This window comes from Colius striatus, chromosome 7 (genome assembly GCF_028858725.1).
Source record: "Colius striatus isolate bColStr4 chromosome 7, bColStr4.1.hap1, whole genome shotgun sequence".
Lineage (NCBI taxonomy): Eukaryota > Metazoa > Chordata > Aves > Coliiformes > Coliidae > Colius > Colius striatus.
The window spans coordinates 1,270,734-1,290,423 of NC_084765.1; the positions used below are offsets into that span (position 1 = coordinate 1,270,734).

Sequence of the window (19,690 nt, forward strand, 5' to 3'; positions counted from 1 at the left end):
AGCAGCAACAAGAGGCTACATCCAGGAAAGCACAACTGGGAGTGATGGGATGACCATCCTGGTGTCCCTGCACCGGCCTCTGTGCAGCACTTCCCTGTCTCTCCTGAGCTGGGCAGCCCAGCACTGGCCACAGGGCTCAGGATGAGGCCCCAGAGGGGCAGCAGAAGCTCCCTGGCCCTGCTGCCCACACTCTCTGCCTGCCCCCCAGGCTGCCATTGGCTCCTTGCCCACGTTGCTGCTGGTTCCTCGCCGCTGGGGCCGCGTGTGGAGGCCTCGCTGGGCACAGGGAGGGTTCAGGGCCGCGTGTGGAGGCCTCGCTGGGCACAGGGAGGGTTCAGGGCCGCGTGTGGAGGCCTCGCTGGGCACAGGGAGGGTTCAGGGCCGCGTGTGGAGGCCTCGCTGGGCACAGGGAGGGTTCAGGGCCGCGTGTGGAGGCTCCGCTCCCTCACTCCCGCCTCAGCCCCTCAGCGCTGCCCGCGGCAATATGGCGGCGGCGCCGGGCTGTCCCAACCGCCTCCTCCCTCCCTCCCTCCCTCCCCGCGGTGGTACGTCCCACTTCCGCTCGGCGCCGGAAGCCGGAAGCGGCGCGCGGACGGAGGCTGCCGCGGGTGAGTCGGGCGCCGGTTCCGGGCCGGGCGCGGCCTGTGCTCGGTGCTCACGGAGCCTCCCCCGGCGGTCACGGAGCCCCCCCCCGGCGGTCACGGAGCCTCCCCAGGGGGTCACGGAGCCTCCTCCGGCGGTCACGGAGCCTCCCCCGGCGGTCACGGAGCCCCCCCCGGCGGTCACGGAGCCTCCCCCGGCGGTCACGGAGCCCCCCCCGGCCGCGGGCCCAGCGCCGCGCCGCCTCCGGGCTGGGCCGGGGCCCGGCCGCTCCCTTCGGCCCCCACCGCGGCCGTGCCGGGAGAGCGTCGCGCTGCGCTGCCGCGGTCACGGGAGCGGGGGATGGGGTGTCCCGGCGGGGGCTCGCTGTGGGGAGCGCTGAGGCGGGGGTGGGCTGCGGCAGCCGGCAGAGAGCAGCCCCCGAGACGCAGCCCCTCACCCGCAGCCCCTCAGCCACAGCCCCTCAGCCCTTCACTCACAGCCTCTCACACACAGCCTCTCACACACAGCCCCTCACTCTCAGCCCCACAGCCCTTCACCCACAGCCTCTCACCTACAGCCCCTCAGCCACAGCCCTTTACCTACAGCCCCTCATCCTCAGTCCCTCACCCACAGCCCCTCAGCCCTTCACTCACAGCCCCTCAGGCTCAGCCCTTCACCTACAGCTCTTCACCTGCAGCCCTTCACCCACAGCCCTTCACCTACAGCCCCTCACTCTCAGCCCCTCACCCACAGCCCCTCAACCACAGCCCTTCACCCACGGCCCCTCAACCCCTCAGCCACAGCCCCTCACCCTCAGCCCTTCACCCACAGCCCCTTACCCACAGCCTTTCACCTACAGCCCATCACCCTCAGCCCCTCACCCTCAGCCCCTTACCCACAGCCCTTCACCTACAGCCCCTCACCCTCAGCCCCTCACCCACAGCCCTTCACCTACAGCCCCTCAGCCCCTCACCCACAACCCTTCACCTACAGCCCCTCACCCTCAGCCTCTCAGCCCCTCACCCTCAGTCCCTCAGCCCTTCACTCTCAGCCCCTCACTCTCAGCCCCTGCCAGCCTTGGGGGTCCCACACATTGCCCCCAGGACAGGCTGCATCTCACTGAAGGAAGCAGGGAGGAAAGAGCCTCAGCTGCCTGCAGACCCCCAGCAGGAGCCCCCCAGCCCCTCCCCTGCCCTCAGCACCATCTGCCTCCTTTTCCCCTGCCTTGGTTTCTGTTTGCAGAGCCCCAGAGTCGCCCCCACCCTCTGTGTAGGGAGGAGGTGGAACAGGTTTGGCTGCATCCTGAGCTGAGCTAACCTGAGCCCTTCTCTCCCTTAGGTGCAGCCACATCACCACCATGGTTCCCCCTGGGCAGAGGTAGAAGAGGCAGGAGCCACCAGGAAGGTGCTTAAATCCCTCTCAGGCCTTTGGTAATTGCCTTTCCCCTCTGAGCAAGGGGGTTTCTAACCCTTTGCTTTAGTGTCTTCCCACATGGTTGTATCAGATGGGGTTGAGGAGGGGGCTGAGGGAGCTGGGAGGGGAAACACAAGGAGAGAGAAGACACATGGGAAGGGAAACATGAAGAGGGGAGACACAGGAGGAGGGAAAACATGTGGGAAGGGAAGAAGGGAGACACATGGAGAGGGAAAACACATGAGGAGGGAAAATGTGGGGAGGGAAACACATAGCAAGAGAAAACATATAGAGAGGGAAACACAAGGAGAGAGGAAGCCCCTGGAAGGGAAACACAGGGAGGAGGAAACACTTGGAGAGGGAAAACAGAGAGGGAAAGCACCCAGAAAGGGAAAGCCATGGAAAGAGGTGGAAGGCAAATGCTTCAGGTGAGGCAGGAGCCCCCTCAGGTGAGGCACAGGGGCCCCAGCAGTGCCCATGAGCACGTGCACACAGCCCTGTCCCTGTGCTGAGGGGCTCTGAGGAGGGACTTTCCTTGCCAAAACCATCAGCCATGCAGGAGGAACCCTTCCAAAAGCAGTGTGAGGAGGGGAAAGGGGCAGTTGCCAAGGCAGGGACAAGGGGCTGATCTGTGTCTCCTCCTCTCTTTGCCCTCAGTGTGATTCTGCAGAGCACAGGGGGGGAATCTCTGCTCCAGAGCAGCAAAGCTGCTTTCCACCCCCTAATAGGATCAGGACCTATTTACAGCAGCTTTTAGGGGGACACAAAGCAGCTCCTTGGTGCTTCTTGGGCAGGTTGTGCCCCTGGCAGGGGCTGCAGCTGGCCTGGGAGGATGGAGGCGCTGCGGGGCCGGACGCTGCAGGAGCTGCAGGAGCTTGAGAAGGACCCTCAGGAGATTGAGCACCTGGCCCTGGAGTCACAGGAGGTGAGAGGGGCCTGAGCCCTCCCCTGCAGCTCAGCCTGGCTCTCAGCTCTGGCTACAGCAGGGGACAGGGGGCTGGGCTGGATGACACAGCCCAGAGAGGGGTGAGCAATGGCACAGGGGTGAGCTGGGGGTCTGTGGCCAGGGGGGTTCCACAGGAGCTGGTGCTGGGGCCAGTCTGATCCAACATCTCCATCAGGCACCTGGGTGAGGGGACAGAGGGACCTTCAGCACGTGCCCTGATGGCACCAAACTGGGAGCACTGGCTGGTTCACCAGAGGCTGAGCTGCCATCCAGCCAGAGCTGGGCACAGAGGAACCTGCTGAGGGGCACCGAGGGCAGAGCCCTGCAGCTGGGGAGGAACCAGCCCAGCACCAGCACAGGCTGGGGGTGACCTGCTGGGGAGCAGCTCCAGGAGAGGGACCTGGCAGTGCTGGGGGGCACCAAAGAGCCACGAGCAGCAACGTGGGCTGGTGGGCAAGAAGCAGCCTGGGGGGCAGCCAGAGAGGGTGGGCAGCAGGGCCAGGGAGCTTCTGCTGCCCCTCTGAGGCCTCATCCTGAGCCCTGTGGCCAGTGCTGGGCTCCCCAGCCCAGGAGAGACAGGGAAGTGCTGCAGAGAGGCCAGTGCAGGGACACCAAGATGCTGAGGGTCAGGGACATGTGTGTGAGGAGCAAAGGCTGCAGCCCTGGGGCTGCTCAGCTGCAGGAGAGAAGCCTGAGCTCAGGGGCACCTCAGCAATGCTGCTCAGGCCCTACAGGCTGCAGAGCCCCAGGGGGGGCTGTGGTGGCCATAAGGGGTGATGGGCACAGGCTGGGACACAAACAGCTCCCCTGGCCCAGGAGGAGAAAGTCCTTTGGTGCTGAGGGGAGGGAGCCCTGGCCCAGGCTGCCCAGGGAGGGTGTGGAGGCTCCTCAGGAGGTTCCCAACCCTGAGCCAGGGGAAGCTGCTGGAGCAGGGGCTGGGGCAGCTCTGCAGGGCCCTGCCAGCCCCCAGCACTGGTGTTTCTGTGGTGTCCTTGCCCAGGTTCAGGAGCTGCAGCTGGAGAGGGAGATGGCTCTGGCCTCCAACCGCAGCCTGGCCGAGCAGAACCTGACGTTCCGGGCGCCGCTGGAGTCGGGCCGTGCCGAGCTCTGCAGCAAGTACCAGGAGCTGCAGGAGCTGTCTGAGCGCTGTAAGGAGCAAAAGGCAAAGCTGGGTGAGTGTTGGCAAAGCTCCCCTGAGCTGCAGCCAGGGCACCATCCTTCCCTTTAGCTCCTGGGGCTGGTGGCAGAAGGGACTGAGCTGAAGGATGCTGCATCCCAGCCAAACTCCTCCCAGTGCAGCGCTGCCTCAGCTCTTCTCTCCTCCCCTGGGTGGGGTCCCAGGCAGTGCAGCAGCTCTGTGTGTGTCTGTCTCTGTGTGTCTGTGTCTGTGTATCTGTGTCTGTTTCTGTGTGTCTGTGTCTGTCTGTCTGTCTGTGTCTCTGTGTCTGTGTCTCTGTGTCTGTCTGTGTCTGTCTCTGTCTGTCTTGTGTCTCTGTGTCTGTCTTGTGTCTCTGTGTCTGTGTGTGTTTCTGTGTCTCTGTGTCTCTGTGTCTCTGTGTCTGTCTGTGTCTGTCTGTGTCTCTGTCTGTCTGTGTCTGTCTGTGTCTGTCTGTGTCTCTGTGTCTGTGTCTTTGTGTCTTTGTGTCTCTGTGTCTGTGTCTGTCTCTGTCTGTCTTGTGTCTCTGTGTCTGTCTTGTGTCTCTGTGTCTGTCTTGTGTCTCTGTGTCTGTGTGTGTTTCTGTGTCTCTGTGTCTCTGTGTCTCTGTGTCTGTCTGTGTCTCTGTCTGTGTCTGTCTGTGTCTGTCTGTGTCTCTGTGTCTGTGTCTTTGTGTCTTTGTGTCTCTGTGTCTGTGTCTGTCTGTGTCTCTGTGTCTGTGTGTGTCTGTGTCTGTGTGTGTCTGTGTGTGTCTGTCTGTGTCTGTGTGTGTCTGTGTGTGTGTCTGTGTCTGTCTGTGTCTGTGTCTTTGTGTCTCTGTGTCTGTCTGTGTCTTTGTGTCTGTCTGTGTCTGTCTGTGTCTGTCTGTGTCTGTCTGTGTCTTTGTGTCTTTGTGTCTCTGTGTCTGTCTGTGTCTGTCTGTGTCTGTCTGTGTCTCTGTGTCTCTGTGTCTGTGTGTGTCTGTCTGTGTCTGTCTGTGTCTGTCTGTGTCTCTGTGTCTCTGTGTCTGTGTCTGTGTGTGTCTGTCTGTGTCTGTCTGTGTCTGTCTGTGTCTCTGTGTCTCTGTGTCTGTGTGTGTCTGTCTGTGTCTGTCTGTGTCTGTGTCTGTCTGTGTCTGTCTGTGTGTCTGTGTCTGTCTGTGTGTATGTCTGTGTGTGTCTGTGTGTGTCTGTGTGTGTCTGTGTCTGTCTGTGTCTCTGTGTCTCTGTGTCTGTCTGTGTCTGTCTGTGTCTGTGTCTGTCTGTGTCTGTCTGTCTGTGTCTGTCTGTCTGTGTCTGTCTGTCTGTGTCTGTCGGTGTCTGTGTCTGTCTGTGTCTGTGTCTGTCTGTGTCTGTCTGTCTGTGTCTGTCGGTGTCTGTGTCTGTCTGTCTGTGTCTGTCTGTGTCTGTGTCTGTGTGTGTCTGTGTCTGTCTTGTGTCTGTGTCTGTCTGTGTCTGTCTGTGTCTCTGTGTCTCTGTGTCTGTGTCTGTGTGTGTCTGTCTGTGTCTGTCTGTGTCTGTGTCTGTCTGTGTCTGTCTGTGTGTCTGTGTCTGTCTGTGTGTATGTCTGTGTGTGTCTGTGTGTGTCTGTGTGTGTCTGTGTCTGTCTGTGTCTCTGTGTCTGTCTGTGTCTGTCTGTGTCTGTCTGTGTCTCTGTGTCTGTGTCTTTGTGTCTTTGTGTCTCTGTGTCTGTGTGTGTCTGTGTCTCTGTGTCTGTGTGTGTGTCTGTGTGTGTCTGTGTGTGTCTGTGTGTGTCTGTGTCTGTGTGTGTGTCTGTGTCTGTCTGTGTCTGTGTCTTTGTGTCTCTGTGTCTGTCTGTGTCTTTGTGTCTTTGTGTCTGTCTGTGTCTGTCTGTGTCTGTCTGTGTCTGTCTGTGTCTGTCTGTGTCTTTGTGTCTTTGTGTCTCTGTGTCTGTCTGTGTCTGTCTGTGTCTGTCTGTGTCTCTGTGTCTCTGTGTCTGTGTCTGTGTGTGTCTGTCTGTGTCTGTCTGTGTCTGTGTCTGTCTGTGTCTGTCTGTGTGTCTGTGTCTGTCTGTGTGTATGTCTGTGTGTGTCTGTGTGTGTCTGTGTGTGTCTGTGTCTGTCTGTGTCTCTGTGTCTCTGTGTCTGTCTGTGTCTGTCTGTGTCTGTCTGTCTGTGTCTGTCTGTCTGTGTCTGTCGGTGTCTGTGTCTGTCGGTGTCTGTGTCTGTCTGTGTCTGTGTCTGTCTGTGTCTGTCTGTCTGTCTGTGTGTCTGTCTGTGTGTCTGTCTGTGTGTATGTCTGTGTGTGTCTGTGTGTGTCTGTGTGTGTCTGTGTCTGTCTGTGTCTCTGTGTCTCTGTGTCTGTCTGTGTCTGTCTGTGTCTGTCTGTCTGTGTCTGTCTGTCTGTGTCTGTCTGTCTGTGTCTGTCGGTGTCTGTGTCTGTCTGTGTCTGTGTCTGTCTGTGTCTGTCTGTCTGTGTCTGTCGGTGTCTGTGTCTGTCTGTCTGTGTCTGTCTGTGTCTGTGTGTGTCTGTGTCTGTCTTGTGTCTGTGTCTGTGTCTGTCTGTCTGTGTCTGTCGGTGTCTGTGTCTGTCTGTGTCTGTCTGTGTCTGTGTGTGTCTGTGTCTGTCTTGTGTCTGTGTCTGTCTTGTGTCTGTGTCTGTCTTGTGTCTCTGTGTCTGTCTGTGTCTCTGTGTCTGTCTGTGTCTGTGTCTGTGTCTCTGTGTCTCTGTGTCTGTCTGTGTCTCTGTGTCTGTGTCTCTGTGTCTGTGTCTCTGTCTCTGTGTCTGTGTCTCTGTGTCTCTGTGTGTGTGTGTGATGTGTGTGATGGCTCCTCCCTGCTGTGTGTTGAACCTGCTCTTTGTTCCCCCAGAGAAGTTTGCAGCAGCAATGCACCCTCAGGCCCTGCTGGAGCTGCTGCAGGTAGAGAGCCAGAAGATTGAAGAGGAGTCTGAGGTGAGCTTGAGGTTGAAAGCCATTAGCAAGTCAAGGCAGGAGTCCTCAGAAGACTTTAATTACACTCCCAGGCCTCATCCCTTCAGTCAGTGCTTATCTCCTTGTATTTTGGTGCCTTCTTGCTCCTAGAAACTGGATCCAGCAGAGTGGTGGGGGCTGAGCAGGGCCCTGCAGAGCTCCCCCAGCCCAACCCCCTGCTAAAGCAGGTTCCATCCCCTCAGCACCTTGGTGTCCCTGCACCGGCCTCTCTGCAGCACTTCCCTGTCTCTCCTGAGCTGGGCAGCCCAGCACTGGCCACAGGGCTCAGGATGAGGCCTCAGAGGGGCAGCAGAAGCTCCCTGGCCCTGCTGCCCACCCTCTCTGGCTGCCCCCCAGGCTGCCATTGGCTCCTTGCCCACGAGCCCACGTTGCTGCTCGTGGCTCTTTGGTGCCCCCCAGCACTGCCAGGTCCCTCTCCTGGAGCTGCTCCCCAGCAGGTCACCCCCAGCCTGTGCTGGTGCTGGGCTGGTTCCTCCCCAGCTGCAGGACTCTGCCCTCAGCAGCTTCCTCTGTGCCCAGCTCTCGAGCTTGCCCTTTGTTTTCCTTGTGTGGGGCTCCTGTGGGTGTCTCTGAGCTGCTCCTGTGTGCCTGGGGAAGCAGAGGGAAGGGATTTGCTGCTGAGCCTGTGGCTCTCTTCTCTTGCAGAGGATGGCTGAGCAGTTCCTGGAGGGGGAGGTGCCCCTGGAGAGCTTCCTCGAGGGCTTTTCAGGGCTGAGGAGACTGTCCCACTTACGGAGGGTGCGAGTTGAGAAGCTGCAGGAGATCCTCAGGAGAGCTGGAGCCCAGCAGGAGCCTGCCAGGGACTCTCAGCCCCTTCCTGTGCCCTCAGAGCCCCCCCAGCCCCAACCCCAGCCCCAGCCTGGCCCTCCTGCAGCTCCTCCCTTCCCCCTGCCCTACAGCCCCAGCCCAGCCATGCCCAGCGGCCCCACTGCCCACGGGGCTCTGCCTCCCGCTCCTTTCCCTGCCCCCCTGGCACAGGGTCCCTCCTGCCAGCCCAGCCCCCAGCCCACCTTTCCCTACAAACCCCCTCCAGCTGCTGATGCCACCCCAGGCTACCCCAGACCCCCCTCAGGGGGTTCATCTCCTGCCCCAGGCTACTCCTGGTCCCCATCCAGGGCCCCACCTCAGCCCCCAACCTTTCACCCCTCTCCCCCCCCACCCAGACCTGGCTACCCTCCCTACATGCCCCCTGGGGCCCCTCAGTGCCCTTACCCAACCCAACCCCCTCTCCCCACTTTCCCCCTCCCCCCACAGGCCCCTTATCCCCCAGGGCCACCCCAGCCCTTTGGGTACCCCCCTCCTCCAGCCCCTCAGCGTCCTGCTTGGCCTGGCTACTAACTGGGGGCTGCTGGGGAAGCACCCTCTGCTCCTGCCTCCTCTGTGCTGTGGCCTGAGGGAGAAGAGCAGGCAGAAGGCAGAGAGCTGTGCTCTGCCAGCCCTGGAGATGAAAGGCATTGCAGGTGGCACTGAGCCACAGCTCCCTCACACCTCCTCAGGGTGGGCCTGGTGCCTGTGGCTGCTGGCCTGAAGTGGCCACACAGGGAGGGGGGCAAACAAAGAGGCTGCTGTGGGCACATGTGCCCTTTGCTTCCCTGACTGAGGGAAGCTGCCCCAAAGCCCTCCCTGCTTTCCCAGCACCTTCCCAGAAGCCAGGGGCAGAGGCAGCTGGGCTTTGTGAGCCATCCAGGCCTGATGGCAATGAGGGGGAAGCAGCTCACTTTGCCCCCTCACCCCCCAAAGCTGTGCCCCATTGCCATCATGTGCTGCCTCAGCACAGCCCCCTGGGCTCTGGGAGCTCCCTCTGCTCCTGACCCAGCCCCCTCCTTGAGGGGCAGCAGGGGAGGGGGTTTGGGGGGGATCCCCATCCCCCCTTCTCAGGAAACACCAGCTGCATTTGGCTCCCTGGGAAGGGGATTTGCTTTGCTCAGCACTTTAACCCAGCCCCTGTCCCTCAGCCCTCTTAAGTTATTTATAAGGAACCATTACTAATGGACTGGGAGGAGGCACCTGCCTGGGGGGGAAGGGAGGGAGGGAGGGGGGTTAATGAGGGTAATTAAAGCTGCTGCTGAAGTGCAAGGTGGGCTCTGGGCAGTTGGGGCTTGGGGACAGGATGGGGACATCTCCCCCTGCATCTTTTCATGCCTCTCCTGGTGCCTTCAGCCCCCCTTCCTCTGCCTCCTGTGGCAATAAACCTTTCACCCTCTTGCAGGAGCATCCAGCAGCTCCCTCTTTTCATCCTCCCCCCTCTGGCCCTGGGGCTCTGTCCTGAGGAGGCTGATGCTGTGGGGAGAAGCAGAAGGGGGTGGGGAAGGGGAAGGAGAAGAGAACAAGACACAACTCCTACAAAACCCAACCCCACAGCCACTTTTATTCCAACAGTTGTTGCTTGTTAAACAGCCCAAGGCCCTCTCAGGGTGCCCATCCTCCCTCTGCCCAGGCTTTGCTCCCACCTTGGAGCAGCCCTGGGGAGCTCCCAGCCTCAGCACCCAGCTGCCACAGCAGCTCCTGCCCAGCCCTGCTGCCAGCCTGGGGGCAGAACCGTGGTTATCCCCCTGGAGAAAGGTGTCAGAGGCCCCTGGGAGGGCTGGGAGTGAGGCTGCTGCACTTGCTGGGGGTGTGAGAGCTCTTAGGTTTGTACAGCTTCCAGAAAGACCCTCCCTCTGCCTTGTGCTCCCCCTCAAAAGGAAGAGGAGCCTCTCAGCAAGGTGCTGGGACAGGTTGGGGCTGAGCCACAAGTGCCTGCAATGAGCTGGGACACAGGAGTATGGGTCTGTTTGGCTCTGTCAGGCAGGATTTGGGGGGATCTGAGCTCTCAAAGCTCCCATCACACTCAGGGGGGAGGTGAGGGATGCTCTCAGAGGGATGGGGGATGCTGTTGGGGGCATGGGGGATGCCCTCAGGGACTGTGGGACCCCCTGAGAGGGATGGGGGATGCCCTCAGAGGGATGGAGGATACTCTTAGGGGCATGGGGGATGCTCTCAGGGGGTGTAGGACCCCTTCAGACGGATGGGAGGTGCTCTCAGGGGGTCTAAGATCCCCTCAGAGGGATGGGGGATCCCCTCAGAGGGAAGGGGGATGCTCTCAGGGGGTGTAGGACCCCCTCAGAGGGATGGGAGATGCTCTTGGGGGCATGGGGGTACTCAGGGGGTGTAGGAACCCCTGAGAGGGATGGAGGATGCCCTGAGAGGGATGGGGGATGCCCTCAGGGAGATCCCCTTCCCAGGGGAGCAGCTCAAGGATGTGTCAGCTCTTCCCTCAGCTCATTCTGTACAACCCCAGAAGTGTTTGGGGTAGAAGAGGCCTTTGGAGATGATGCTGCTCAACCCTCCCCCCCAGGCTGGGATGTGGAGGGGTCAGAATGGCCCTGAGCAGGGCTGCAGCCCCAGCTGGGGAGGTGGCTGAGGGGAAAGATGCCCCAAGATGCCAGAAGAGCTGCTCATCCAGCAGCTGGGAGGGGGTGGCCAAGGAGGGCAGAGGCTGGCTGGGGCTGGGGCTCACACTCTGTGGGCACAGTGCAGGTCGTAGTCGCTGTCTGAGGAGTTGTCCACGGGGTTGGAGGCTCTGCAGGCGCCTTCCAGGGCTGGGGAGAGGGGGGGATGATGCAGGGGGCTGGGGCCAAGGGCCAGCACAGCCCCTCACCCAGCCCTCAGCCCCGTGGGTGAGGAGGGAGAAGGAGCTGCAGTTACCTGGGTAAGCAGAGAGCTGGGAGCTCTTCAGGGGGGGCTGGGAGTAGTCGTTGTCCCCTCCCTGCAGGCGCTGGGGCTCTGCCCGGGGCGGCCGCGCTGCCACGGTGCTGCTGCGCTGGAACGACACTGGGACGGACCCAGAGGCCCAGGGCTGGGGTTGGGAGAGACCCCCAGAGCCCCCACAGCCCCTGCTCCAGCTGCTTCCCCTGCCTCAGGGTTGGGAAGCTCCTGAGGAGCCTCCACACCCTGCTACACCCAAATATCAACCAGCTGCCTGCTCTGGGAGCTCTGCTCAGCTCCAGCTCTGCTGCAACACACTTGAACTCCTGGCACAGGGCTGAATCTGTGTGGGGCTCTGCAGCTGCCTGCTCTGCACACACACACAGTGGGGAGGGTGGAAGGGACCCCCAGAGCTGCCCCAGCCCCTGCTCCAGCAGGTTCCCCTGGCTCAGGGGGCACAGGAACGTGTCCAGGTGGGGTTGGGAACCTCCTGAGGAGCCTCCACACCCTCCCTGGGCAGCCTGGGCCAGGGCTCCCTCCCCTCAGCACCAAAGGGCTTTCTCCTCCTGGGCCAGGGGAACTGTTTGTGTCCCAGCCTGTGCCCATCACCCCTTATGTCCCCCACGGCCCCCCCTGGGGCTCTGCAGCCTGTAGGGCCTGAGCAGCATTGCTGAGGTGCCCCTGAGCTCAGGCTTCTCTCCTGCAGCTGAGCAGCCCCAGGGCTGCAGCCTTTGCTCCTCACACACATGTCCCAGCCCCTCAGCACCTTGCTGTCCCTGCACTGGCCTCTCTGCAGCACTTCCCTGTCTCTCCTGAGCTGGGGAGCCCAGCACTGGCCACAGGGTGCACCAGTCAGTGCTCCCAGTTCGGTGCCATCACGAACTGGGGCAGTGGCAGAGGTGCTGGGCTCTGGAGGCTGCAGCAGCAGCAGCCTCGAGGCAACATTCTGAGCCCAGTGGGAAAGGTGCTGAGTAAGATCAGGCACCCACTGAGCTGCACCCGGGGCTCAGCACCTGCTGAGCTCATCCTGCACCCAGGCTCAGCACCCACAGAGCTCACCCCGCACCCGGGGCTCAGCACCCTCTGAGCTCATCCCGCACCCAGGGTCAGCACCCGCTGAGCTCATCCTGCACCCGGGGCTCAGCACCCGCTGAGCTCATCCCGCACCCCGGGGCTCAGCACCCGCTGAGCTCATCCTGCACCGGGGCTCAGCACCCGCCGAGCTCATCCCGCACCCCGGGGCTCAGCACCCGCTGAGCTCATCCCGCACCCCGGGGCTCAGCACCCGCTGAGCTCATCCTGCACCGGGGCTCAGCACCCGCCGAGCTCATCCCGCACCCCAGGCTCAGCACCCGCTGAGCTCATCCTGCACCCGGGGTCAACAACCACTGAGCTCATCCCGCACCCCAGGCTCAGCACCCGCTGAGCTCATCCCGCACCCCAGGCTCAGCACCCGTTGAGCTCACCCCGCACCCGGGGCTCAGCACCCGCTGAGCTCATCCCGCACCGGGGCTCAGCACCCGCTGAGCTCATCCCGCACCCGGGGCTCAGCACCCGCTGAGCTCATCCTGCACCGGGGCTCAGAGCCGGGGCCGGGCAGGAGCCGCCCCCGCGCCCGTCCCGCCGCATCCCGCGGACCAGCCGCCCCCCGCCCCGCTCCTCACCCGTCTGGTTGAGTCCCGTGGGGCCGATCCACTGACGCTGCTTCTTCTTGGAGACTGGCAAGCAGAGGCGTGGGGGGGGGGGGGGTGAGGGGATGATGGGGAGGGTCTCTGCCAGGACCCCCCTGACGCCCCCAAGCTTTGCTTCCTCCAGCTGCCTCCCCCCCACCGGCTCCATATGCTGCCCCGAATAATCCCCCTCCCTCCCCTCAGCCCCGTAATCCCCCCCCCGGGACCCCCCACCTGCTCCTTTGTGTCTGCTCCGTGCTTAATCCCCTCTGTAGCCTGCAAAGAGCTGCCCCAGCCACTCCCCCCCCTGTGTGGGGCAGCCTCGGGGACGATGGGGCTGGAGCAAGGACAGTGTGGGGGCAAAGGGGGGGATTTATGGGGCTGAGCAGCACGTGCATCTCCCACCCCCCCCCTTCCCCTCTCCCCTAAAGAGAGCAGGGATGGATTCAAGGAGCTGCCAGCCCCGGAGTTGCCACGTGGTGATGGCACAGCAGGAGGAGGAGGAGGAGGAGGAAGAGAAGCTCCAGAGCTTGTCACCTACTTCTCTTGCTGAGCCTCCTGTAGGCAGGAGGGCCACAGATGAGCAGGAGGACGCCGAGGAGGAGCAGTGCCAGGCAGATGCTGGCGATGGTGCCCGCTGCTGTGCCAACGGGATGAGGCTTCGAGTCCTGGCCTGGGGAAGAGGATGAGTGGCACTGGCTGAGAGATCCCTGTGCCCAAGCAGAGGCTGGTGCTGGGAGCTGGAGCACCCACCACCCTGCTGGGGAGGGCTTTGCCCATCCCTTGCCCTGAGCTCACACGCTGCCCAGGTGCTCACACATGGAGCTGTGAGAGCTCACACGCTACAACAAGAGGTTGTAGTGGGGTGGGGGTTGTTGTTTTCTCCCAGTAAGGAGTGATAGGAAGGGGGAAGCAGCCTCCAGTTGCCCCAGGGGAGGTTGAGGCTGGAGCTGAGGCTGAGCTGTTTCCCTCAGAAGGGTGTCAGCCCCTGTGCCAGGCTGCCCAGGGAGCTGGGGCAGTGCCCAGCCCTGGAGGGACCCCAAAGCCACTGAGGTGCTGAGGGCTGTGGCTCAATGCTGGGCTGGGCAGGGGATGGGCTCCAGCAGCTCCAAGGCCTTTTCCCAACCCAAATTCCAGCTCCCAGCAGCAGCCAGTGCTGCCCAGCAGTGGGCACAGCCCACACCCCCCCATCCCCCCAGGGATCTGGCCCAGCACAGCCACTTACACACAACTCTGGTGCGGGAGCAGGACCGGGGAGCCCCGAAGCTGCCAGGGCAGAGGTGCAGCGTGGGGAGCTCACAGGTGACCCCCAGGGCAGGGGGATCCTGCAGCCTGGTGCTGGAGGACAGGTTGCCACAGCCCAGCTCGTGGCAGAGCTCCTGGCCCCGCCGTGCCCGCTCTGTGCCACGGTCACACAGCACCTGCCACTTCCCCGCCTCAAACACCTCGATGTGCCCTTCACACGGCGTGGGGCCGTCTGCCAGCCTCCTCAGGGCCTGGGGCTGCGAGCCTGGGGGGAAAAGACACACACACAGGGCTGAGGCTCACGGGGAGGAGGTGCTCAGCATCCCAGCAGCATGAGGTCCTTCTCCCCCCGGGCCCTGCTCGTGCGTGCTGACGGCGTCTCATCGCTCTGAGATGTGCCTGAGCCATGTCAGACCCACACTGAGGAGCTTCTCTGTGAGGAAAGCAGCTCTGCCAGCTGCTGCCACACAGCCCCCTACACCCCCAAATCCCACAGGGGAGCTGCTGAGCTCGGGCAGATGGCAGGAGCTGCAGTGAGCCCCCTCCTCACCCCACGGCTCAGCTCTGCAGGCTGCACCAAGCAGCTCCCTGGGGAGGGAGGGGGATGCTGGTGGGTTGCAGGGGGGTGTTGATGTGGTAGAGGGGTGTTGGTGGGTGGTAGGGGGATGCTGGTGGGTTGCAGGGGGGGATGTTCAGGGCAGGAAGGTGCTCATGGTAAGGAGAAGTTTGTGGCAGGGAGATTCTGGTGCTAAAGGGATGCTCGTGGCAGGAAGATGCTCATGTCAGATGCTCATGGCAAGGAGATGCTTGTGGTAGGGGGATGCTTAAGGTAGGGGGATGCTCACAGCTGGGAAATGCCCATGGCAGGGGGATGCTCACAGCAGGAGGATGCCCATGGCAGGGGAATGCTCACAGCAAGGGGGATGCCCATGGCAAGGAGATGCCCGTGGTAGGGGGTGCTCACAGCTGGGAGATGCCCATGGCAGGGGAATGCTCGAGGCAGGAGGATGCCCGTGGCAGGGGGATGCTCACAGCAAGGGGGATGCCCATGGCAAGGGGATGCTCACGGCAGGAGGATGCCCACAGCAGGGAGATGCCCACAGCAGGGAGATGCCCACAGCAAGCACCCATGAGGTGTGGGCAAGCAGGGTGCCGGGCTCTGCAAGAGTCCCCTGCACACCCGGGCTGGGTTTTAGGCTTCCTGCTGCTCTTGCTCCCCGGCTCCCTCCCCCGGCAGCGCTGCCGCGATCGCAGCCCGGGGCCGGCGGTGCCGCTGCCGGGAACCGAGCGCCGGGGAGATTTCCTGTGTCGCCCTCGCACGCAGCGGGAGCAAGAGCGGGAGCGGGGGGACAGGAGGGGATGGGGCTGCTGCCCTGCCCGGGGGTTGTAGCCACATGGCTAGCGGGGGGGGGCTGCGGGCCAGAGGTGCGGGGAGGGACGGGCGGGCTCGTACCGGAGCAGATGATGAAGGCGGGCGCTTTCCCCCGCCGGGTGCTGCTCCTGTTGAAGCAGTCGGTGAGCAGATGGCTCTCGCAGGGCTCCGTCACCTCCCAGCGCACCGGCAAGTGGCTGTGGCGCTCGGGCTCGGCGGAGCTGCCGCCGGCCAAGGCAGCGCCACAGCGCAGAGCCCGGCACACGCGGGTGCCCAGCCCCGGGCTGCTGGCCACGGACCCCCACAGCCCCTCCTTGTACAGCTCCACAAAGCCCGAGCAGCCAAAGTCCCCGTCCACCAGCCGCAGCCTGGCAGGTCCTGGCAGGGACAGAGAGGGGAAAACCAGCATCTCAACTGCAGCACGTGGGGGTTTTGCTGTTGTGGAGCAGAAAGTCCCCAAAGTGCCGCATCTGAGGCTGAGTCGGTGCTGCAAACACTGTTAGTGAGACCAGGGGAGCTGGCAAGGTGGGGGACAGTGGCTCAGCTGTGCTTCCCCCACGTCTGGCCTCTGCCTTCTGCCCTTCTTCATTGGGAAGAACAACCAGAGGGTCGTTAAGCACTGGGAAGGGCTGCCCAGGGAGCTGGGGGAGTGCCCAGCCCTGCAGGGATCCCAAAGCTGAGGTGCTGAGGGCCGTGGGTCAGCGCTGGGCTGGGCAGGGGGAGCGTTCCAGCAGCCCCAAGGGCTTCCCCAACCCAAATGCCTCTGTGATTCTGTGCCTGGGGTCGGGCAGGTATGTGGCTCTTACCGGTGGGCTCCGGGGTGGTGACTGGGGCCATGGCTGTGGGCTCAGGGCTGGGTTTCTCCGGCTCTGAAACAAGAAGAGAGTTGCCAGGTTGGGATTGGTGCCCCCCAGGGCTGGAGGTGGATGGGGGAGTGATGGGAGGGTGGGTCCATGCTCACCTCTGCAGGCCAGGACAACGTGCTCTGTGCAGTTTCCCAGCACCCAGGGGCAGCTCGCCAGGGTGCCCACCCGCGCCGGGCACCGCAGCGCCCGCACCTCCGGCTCCTTTGTGCCAACCAGGACGAGCTGGTGGGGCTCAGCGACGGGGGGGCCACAGCCCAGCTGCTGGCAGATGTCCCTCGTGCCCACCTTGCTCAGGATGTCCCGGCACACGCGGTTCCAGCTGCCCTCCCACCTCACCTCCAGCCTCCCGGCACAGCGGCAGCCGCCGCCGCTCAGCTGCACGGGGGGCTCTGTGGGCAGAGGGTTGCAGGGCATCAGGGGGCTTCCTTCCCCTCACAGTGCCAGGGATGCTCCTTGCTGATGCCTCATGTGCCAGCTGGCACCAGTGTGTCCCATGGTGGCAACTGGGGCTGGTTGCAAAGGGGGACAGGAGGGAAACGGGGGGCTTGGGGGGCTCAGGGGCTGAGCTCTGGGGCAGCCACGGGGTTAGCAAAGGGGTGGCCATGGGGTTAATGCCACAGGGCTGATGAAGCAGTGGCCATAGGGCTAATGAAGAGGTTGCTACAGGGCTGCTGAAGAGCTGGCCATGGGGGTAATGAAGAGCTGGCCATGGGGCTGATGAAGCAGTGGCCATAGGGCTAATGAAGAGGTTGCTACAGGGCTGCTGAAGAGCTGGCCATGGGGGTAATGAAGAGCTGGCCATGGGGCTGATGAAGAGCTGGCCACAGGGCTAATGAAGCAGTGGCCATAGGGCTAATTAAGAGGTTGCTACAGGGCTGATGAAGAACTGGCCACAGGGCTGATGAAGGAGCAGCCATAGGGCTAATGAAGCAGTGGCCACAGGGCTGCTAACAAAGTGGCAACAAGGGTCACAGGCTCTACCCCACTCACCCACCTCCAGGACTCCAGGCAACTCCTCCCTGCCCAGGGATGGCTGAAAGAGAGAAGGGGACAAGGTGTGAGTGCTGCCCCTCACCCAGGAGCATGCAGGACCCTCCCAGCTCAGGCATGCAGGACCCCTCCAGAGTGGAGCACACAGGACCACCCCACCCTGGGGCACACAGGACCCTCCCACCCTGGGGCACACAGGACCCCCCCCACCCTGGGGCACACAGGACCCCCCCACCCTGGGGCACACAGGACCCTCCCACCCTGGGGCACACAGGATGCCCCCAGCCCCAGCCACACAGAACCCTCCCCCAGCCCAGGGCAGCGGCTTCCGCCTCTTGAGCCTGTCAACGGTTGCTCTGGGGGGGAGCAAAGCGGTTCTGGGGGGCCTCAGGTCAGCCTTTGGCCAGGGGAAGCTGGAGCTGCTGGGCAGCAGCAGGGGCCAGCTCCTGGTGGCTTTTTCCTCAGCAGGAGAAGAGCATTTCCCGGCTTTCCCTGTGAATTTGCTCTCCTCCCTCCCTCCTCATCCTCACACCTTCAGTTCAACTAAACACAAAGGGCTCCATAGGCACGGCTGGTGAGGGATTAAGGCTGATAAAAGAGACCAGGGCACCTGCTAATTAGCACTAATGAGCCAGCAGCACCTGGTGGGGCCGAGCAGCAGGGGATAGTGGCACCATCCCCTGCAGAGAGCCCCGTGCCCGCTGTGCCATGTGGACCAAGGGCAATGGGGACGGGGGCTGGCTGGAGGGCACCTCCCAGCACCCATGGGGTCACTCCTGGGGTGTGATGGGCATCTTGGGGCACCCCCTGAGCTTGGGGAGTCCGGACACACGTGGTCTTGGGCAAGGTGTGCCCCTGCTTGCCTGTGTTTCGGTGGCCTCAGCAGCTCAACTGCTGGTCACCAGCCTGAGCCCCCTGTGCTTAGGGGTCGCTCAGGGTGGGCACACAGGAGCCTGGGCACTGTGCCATGACAGAGCCGAGATGGGAGCAGCGATGGGCATGGGGCTGAGCCCCCCAGACTGCAGGGGGCTGCCTGGCAGGGGGCATCACCGTGGCAAGCTCAGTTCCCCTGAGCACCCCAAGCTAAAGCAGCCAGCACCCCAACAACCCCCCCACCATGCCCCCAACCCCCCTTTGATACTCACCCCACGTCCCCAGCAAGAGCAGCAGGCTCAGGGTGGGCCACGGGGCTGCCATGGGCACGGCCACGGGCTCCTGAGCGGGAGGGTGCCAGGGCCAGGGCTGCCTGTGCCCGCCTGTGCCCGCCTGTGCCCTCTGGGCCGGGGATGGCAGCCAGGGGGCCGGGCAGGAACACGCTGTTTTTCCTCCCTCTGTGGTTTTCTGCGTCACATCTCCGCTCGTTTGAAGCCTCAGCTGCCTCCCCAGGTCCTGCTGCAAACCTGGGGGGGGGGGGGAGAAAAGCAAAGGGGGGGGGGCTCAGCCCCCAGCCCCATGCTGGGGTCTGCCCATCACCCCCCCTGTCTCTGGGGAGGGTGTGAGCCCAGTGCTGGGGGGTGGGAGGGACCCCAACTCTGCCCTGTGAGAGCTGGAGGCAGCGTGGCCAAGTGAGAAGCTGGAGCCCAATGGAGAGAGGAAGGGGTTGGAGGTGGGAGGGGGCACAGGGGGGTCTGAGTGGTGGAGTGGCCTTCACCAAGGAGCTGGGAGCTGGCACAGTGGGCTGCAGTGGGGGGAAAGCAGCGGTGGCCCACTAAAGCCAAGAGCCCGAGGTGCCACGAGCGGCGGGGAGACCTGCGGCCACGCTCACGTAACTGCAGCCAAAAATAGGCTCCACTTGCGGGTGTCTGCCTCCTCCCTCCTCCTCCTCCTCCTCCTGCTCGGGCAGGAAGTGTGCAGGGCTGCCCATGGCACCAGCTCCTGCAAAGTTGCTGCTGCATGCCACGCTGTGCCACGCCACGTGCCCCACGGCAGCCCCCGAGGCACGGCGGTGGCCCCACGGGATGGGCATCAAGGGGGGTTTCACCCAGGCCACGTGCCCACTTTGTGCCCTGACTGGCACTCAGGGGACGCTTCATCCCTGCAAAGGGCACGTGGGGGGCAGGCAGCGAGGGCTTGGCCAAGGGAGAGGCGTGAATTGATCGTGGCCTAATTAATCCCTCTGAATCCAGGTCATGCATGTTAATGGAGGCAACTGGTTTCCACTGAGCTGCTGATGGTTTGTGCTGGAAGCAGACAGCTGGGCTGGTGCCCAGGAGTGCTGCAGGGGGCACACCTTGGTGAAGGTTGGGGGGGGGATCTCTCGTCCCCTCCTGCTGCCACCAGCCTGGGGGTGCTCCAGTCCCCCCACCCCAGAGAAGGGGCTCAGCTCCCCTGGGAGTTTCCTGCCCCAAAACTCCCTCTGGGCAGAACGTTTTCCATGACTCAAGAGGAAACTCTTTGGGCTGGGCTGAGGCTGAGGCTGGGGCTGGGTGGCAGAGCTGCTCAGGGAGGTCGGGCAGAGCTGCCAGGAGCTGCCAGCAGCGTGAACACACCATCTCCAAGCAGGCCCTGGCAGCTAACCCAGCCTGGCAATCCCCTCCTGGCTTTGGCAGTGCCTTGGCAGAGGGATGCAAGGCCTGGGCCAACCCTTCCCGTGGCTCTCACCTAGAGCCAATCCCAGAGGGTCTGTGGACAGGAGGCAGATCCCTCTCACCCCAAATCAACCCCAGGTCAGTGATTCACCCCCAGCATCCCGGGATGCTTCACCTCTAGGGATGCTCCACGTGTGCCCTGGTAGCCCAGGGTGCCTGACCCCCATGGGAGTGAGGTGCCAGGCTTGCAAACCCCTCCCCTGAGCTCTGTCTGAGCTGCTGCAGAAGGCCTTTGGGGCTGGGT

The 19,690-nt window shown here is 63.0% G+C and overlaps 2 protein-coding genes across 4 annotated transcripts; one reads left to right on the forward strand and one right to left on the reverse strand.

Moving 5' to 3' along the window:
* The first annotated feature begins 567 nt into the window (after positions 1 to 567).
* VPS37C (VPS37C subunit of ESCRT-I) lies at positions 568 to 8,459 on the forward strand. Of its 3 annotated transcripts, none has more exons than XM_061999599.1 (6): positions 568 to 608; positions 1,921 to 2,012; positions 2,790 to 2,920; positions 3,942 to 4,113; positions 6,907 to 6,989; positions 7,674 to 8,459. In XM_061999599.1, exons 3-6 carry the CDS (start codon positions 2,828 to 2,830, stop codon positions 8,364 to 8,366), a joined length of 1,041 nt encoding a protein of 346 aa, XP_061855583.1. In that variant the 5' UTR covers positions 568 to 608; positions 1,921 to 2,012; positions 2,790 to 2,827; the 3' UTR covers positions 8,367 to 8,459. The 3 variants fall into 3 exon arrangements, with proteins under 3 accessions (XP_061855583.1, XP_061855585.1, XP_061855584.1); XM_061999601.1 differs by having other exon boundaries at positions 574 to 608; positions 1,921 to 1,986; XM_061999600.1 differs by lacking the exon at positions 568 to 608 and having other exon boundaries at positions 1,722 to 2,012.
* A 917-nt stretch (positions 8,460 to 9,376) lies between these two features.
* CD5 (CD5 molecule) lies at positions 9,377 to 18,119 on the reverse strand. Its single transcript, XM_061999898.1, has 10 exons — positions 18,004 to 18,119; positions 16,863 to 16,901; positions 15,964 to 16,257; positions 15,809 to 15,871; positions 15,084 to 15,380; positions 13,611 to 13,895; positions 12,927 to 13,058; positions 12,380 to 12,433; positions 10,716 to 10,841; positions 9,377 to 10,609 (listed from the first exon to the last, which is right to left on the reverse strand). Exons 1-10 carry the CDS (start codon positions 18,053 to 18,055, stop codon positions 10,524 to 10,526), a joined length of 1,428 nt encoding a protein of 475 aa, XP_061855882.1. The 5' UTR covers positions 18,056 to 18,119; the 3' UTR covers positions 9,377 to 10,523.
* Positions 18,120 to 19,690: the final 1,571 nt, after the last annotated feature.

Excerpts from the sequence above, each read along its gene's own strand:
- CD5 (XM_061999898.1), bottom strand. The coding sequence starts at position 18,055 with ATGGCAGCCCCGTGGCCCACCCTGAGCCTGCTGCTCTTGCTGGGGACG. Across the intron at positions 16,258-16,862 it reads AGTTGCCTGGAGTCCTGGAG|AGCCCCCCGTGCAGCTGAGC; the intron begins GTGGGTGAGTGG and ends CTCTGCCCACAG. Across the intron at positions 13,059-13,610 it reads CTCCCGCACCAGAGTTGTGT|GCCAGGACTCGAAGCCTCAT; the intron begins GTAAGTGGCTGT and ends CCTCTTCCCCAG.
- VPS37C (XM_061999599.1), top strand. The coding sequence starts at position 2,828 with ATGGAGGCGCTGCGGGGCCGGACGCTGCAGGAGCTGCAGGAGCTTGAG. Across the intron at positions 4,114-6,906 it reads GGAGCAAAAGGCAAAGCTGG|AGAAGTTTGCAGCAGCAATG; the intron begins GTGAGTGTTGGC and ends TTGTTCCCCCAG. Across the intron at positions 6,990-7,673 it reads AGATTGAAGAGGAGTCTGAG|AGGATGGCTGAGCAGTTCCT; the intron begins GTGAGCTTGAGG and ends CTTCTCTTGCAG.